The sequence below is a fragment of the Euprymna scolopes genome, chromosome 14, assembly GCF_053919585.1.
Source record: "Euprymna scolopes isolate OS-2025 chromosome 14, ASM5391958v1, whole genome shotgun sequence".
Classification (NCBI taxonomy): domain Eukaryota; kingdom Metazoa; phylum Mollusca; class Cephalopoda; order Sepiida; family Sepiolidae; genus Euprymna; species Euprymna scolopes.
In genome coordinates, this window is record NC_136495.1 from 126,903,674 (window position 1) to 126,907,848 (window position 4,175).

The window sequence follows — 4,175 nt, forward strand, 5'->3', positions numbered from 1 at the left end:
ATATATATGCATGTATATATATGTATATATATATGTGTATATATAGTCATTCTACATATATATGTATATGATGATAAATATCGAAATAGTATTCCAACAAAATAGAGAAATAAAAAGGAACACACCTTATTATGTGTTCATCAACGTTTTGTCTTTATTTCGAAGGAAGTCTCGAAATAAAAACGAAACGTTGATGAACACATAATACGGTGTGTTCCTTTATATATATATATATATATATATATATATATATATATATATATATATATATATATATGTATACTAGCAAAAGTACCCGTCGTTGATTGGGTTCAAACACAGCCTACAGAAAATGGACTCTGATTTATGAAATATGATAGGTTATGGAAAAGGGGACGGGTTGTAAAGAGATAACTTCGAATTTGGGGGTATCAAAACCAAAGCAAAATATGATGAAAGTATAAATAAAATCGATAACACCCATAATTTAGTATACCATACCTGTTCACACTGAAACACTTATCACAATATTCTGTGGGTCTATATTAAAAAAACCTTGTTAAACTTTGTGACATATTTCCATTCTATGGACCAGGTGCGAACGAACACCCAATTCTTTTATTATACCATATTTCTTTAAAACTGAAACATAATTATCAAAGTATACTTACGCAGATCGATATGAAAAGTCTTTATTAAAGCTTGTGCCAATTACCATTCTGTGGAGACCAGGCGCGAACGCAGACCCCACAATTTCATTATACCATCCCTATTTAAGTTAACACATACTTATGAAAGTATTCTGATGTACATCTATATCAAAAACAGTTGTAGACGTTTATTTTTTATTTCATATATTTTATTTCCATACTTTGTGGACCAGGCGCGAACGCAGACCCCACAATTTTAATAAACCACCGTTCTGCCAGATCAAACCTACCCAGTCGTGTGTCTCAATACATCTTCTATAATTATGTGTAATCAGTTTTCTATAATAGTCAAACATATAGGAGCCTATTCGTGACAACCCCCCTCACACACATTCCGCTTTATATTGTAGATATTCATATATATATATATGTATATAATAATTTCATTCCTTTTGTTTGAGAGTGGTTTTAATATTAATTATTATTTTATTTTTATCACAGAACTTATTGTTTTACATAAACATTAGTATTCTTCTACTTGCGACGAACCAATATTTCATTTTTTTTTTACAGAGTGTGGAAACAATATATATATATATATATATATATATATATATATATATATATATATATATATATATATATTGATTTTAAAACTGATGACTCATTGTTGGGGCATTTTTTTAAATAAAAAGAGACTAATAATTTAGCTGAATAAATCATATGAAAATAACAAACACACAGCCGAATTCGAACCTGCATCTTAGAATTATTAGCGATTGAAAAAAAAAAAACGGTCTGTTAATACTTTTGGCTTGGAGACGGATTTAAATTGCTAGTTAAAGAAATGTACATAACCTTTTTATAGTAATCAGATTATATTTAAGATTATCCTGCATGCTTCGTTTATATTTCTAAAACTTTCGGCAAACGTCCAATGTTCTAATAATAATCAACAAGTGTTCTCTTCGAGAAGACATACGTGCTGGAATGGTCGTGCATACTTCGCGGAAAACTTAACAGTATCATCATGTTATTAATTAAGAGAAATAGCTAAGTGGCTCTTGGCTATCACAAATTCAGTGGGAGCAGACCTCCTGATTTATGTACATATTATTATTATTATTATTATTATTATTATTATTATTATTATTATTATATATACACATATACACACATATATACATACATGCACATATATTTATATAAATATATAAATATATATATATATATATTTATTTATTTATGTGTGTGTGCGTATGATTAGCAGGCAAACATACATTCAATCATATAATCTCAGACAAGCAGAGAAAGCGTTACTCATTCAGCCCGTACCATTCCTAGAAGGATGATAAGTTTATGATTCCAATAGGGAATTACCAGCTTAAAACTAACTGCTAATCTTATCTGTCTACAGCTGTTTATCATACTCAGTCTGTGTTCGTACGTACGTTATTTTTGTGTGCACAAATATGTGTAGTAGCATGCCGGTTGTATATGTATGTATGTTTATATATGTGTGTGTGTGTGTGTGTGTGTGTGTGTGTGTGTGTGTGTGTGTGTGTGTGTGTGTACGACGGGTTCGTGATTGCCCACTTCAAGATTCTATTAAATAGATTGGAATAAAGGCCACACGAGTTACTGGCCATTCCGAGTAAAAAATATTGGGATGGTCGTATTCAGATACATCTTCACCTCATTGGCTATACCCGTATTTCTCGTGCTGTCAACCCAGCCCGCCCTAAAGTCGTGTTTCCTTTATTCGTACTGAAGAAGACTGAAGGATCAGTCGATAATATGTGCTTTAGAAAAAAAAGAACGTTTTCCTTTTTTCTAAAGATTTTGTGTATTCCTACACGTCCAAAATAAAAGAGGAAATAAATACAGAAACTATATAAACATTTATATATATTTTCGTATTGATCTTAATCTCTCTCTCCCTCCGTCCCTCTCTCTCTCTCTCTCTCTTTCTCTACATATATATGTGGGTATATATATATATATATATATATATATATATATATATATATATATATATGTGTATATATATATAATTGAGTAAAAACAGTAAGTTTAAACAGAGTTCCCCCCTCTCTCTCTCTCCTTATGTATATACATATATATATATATATATATATATGTATATATATATGTATATATATATATATATATATATATAATTTATACCTGACTTTTTAGATACACAAACACACGTGTGTGTGTGTGTGCGTGTGCGTGTGAGTGTCTGTTTGTATACATTGGTACATATATATATATTTATATATATATATATATATAAATATACATATATATATATAGAAAGAGAGAAAGCGACAGATAGATAGATAGAGAGAGAGAGAGCGATATAGATAGATAGAGATATATATATATAGAGAGAGAGAGAGAGAGTGAGAGAAAGAAGACATACATTTAAGAGTTTGGTTTTCAAATATTAGTTTTAGAAATGAACACTTACGTTTTGCTGTCAGTATAAGTCCGAAAAAAATTGAACATATATATCCGAACCTAATTCTCATTGCCGAATTCATCCTTATTTGTAACTATGTATTCCAAACTTCCGAAAAATGTGTGGTGATTTTGAGATGCGTGAAAGACGTCAATTTTAAGAAGCTGATTGTGGGAATTATCAACCGGCTGATCTCGCTACTTTGCGTACGTCTTTTGATATTCTGCGTACAGTACACGCGTCTCTGTGATTCTGCGCAAAGTAGTGGGAGTATGTCCGTTTGTTTAGCCTGTATATGCGTGAGATATTGCGTATGGAACACTCTCGTCGGATTTTTTTCTAATAACACGTTGTCTTTATAAATGGATAGGTAGTTATACAGATCTATAGAGAGATACACACACCGTTATGAAGGTAGACTTTTTTATGGTCGTGCGGGCAGGACGTGTAAATATACTAAAGATCGATTATAACGAAATAACTGTACATAGGACGATGGATCGAGCGACTTCTTTCTTTTCTTTTCCTCTTCTTTTGCTAGTCTTGTTTTCACATGCTTTTTGTTACATACATACGTATATTTATATATGCGTGTGTTTGTGTCTCTGATGTGGTTGTATGTGTGTGTGTGTAAACAGGTACTTTTTTTTAATTTATTTAAAGTGTGTATTGCACATACAAAAACAACGGGACAGTGGTTCAAGTAAGTGACATGAGATGTGTACGTGGGGGGGGGTGATTTTTTTTTCAGGGTTGAGGACGGCCGCCATAAACGGCATTGATTTAGTGTGAGCGATCGGACTTACGCTTTATTTGAAACCAGATTTATTTTTTTATAAAATGATCATTTTATCTTCCACGCGATCCGTCTTTTGTAACGCACACACAAGCACACAAACACACTAACACACACGCGCACTTACATATATTATAGATACGTATGCATGTACATATATATGTGTGTGTGCGTGCGTGTATGCTCTAGTATACAAATAGCAACTACTACACCAACGAGGACAATTGTTTAGTGCGCGTAGATTGTTCTGCCGATGATGATGTTTATGAAGATGACGGCTTTT

At 31.9% G+C, this 4,175-nt stretch overlaps 1 protein-coding gene across 1 annotated transcript in view; it reads right to left on the reverse strand.

The window, feature by feature from the left end:
* The window catches only part of LOC145293372 (U-scoloptoxin(05)-Sm1a-like), a 311,215-nt gene extending 307,537 nt beyond the window's left edge, over nucleotides 1-3,678 (reverse strand). The window contains exon 1 of the mRNA XM_080140007.1: nucleotides 3,106-3,678. Within this exon, the coding sequence (XP_079996133.1) occupies nucleotides 3,106-3,178 (73 nt within the window). The 5' untranslated portion in view covers nucleotides 3,179-3,678. The remainder of the gene's footprint in view (nucleotides 1-3,105) is intronic.
* Nucleotides 3,679-4,175: the final 497 nt, after the last annotated feature.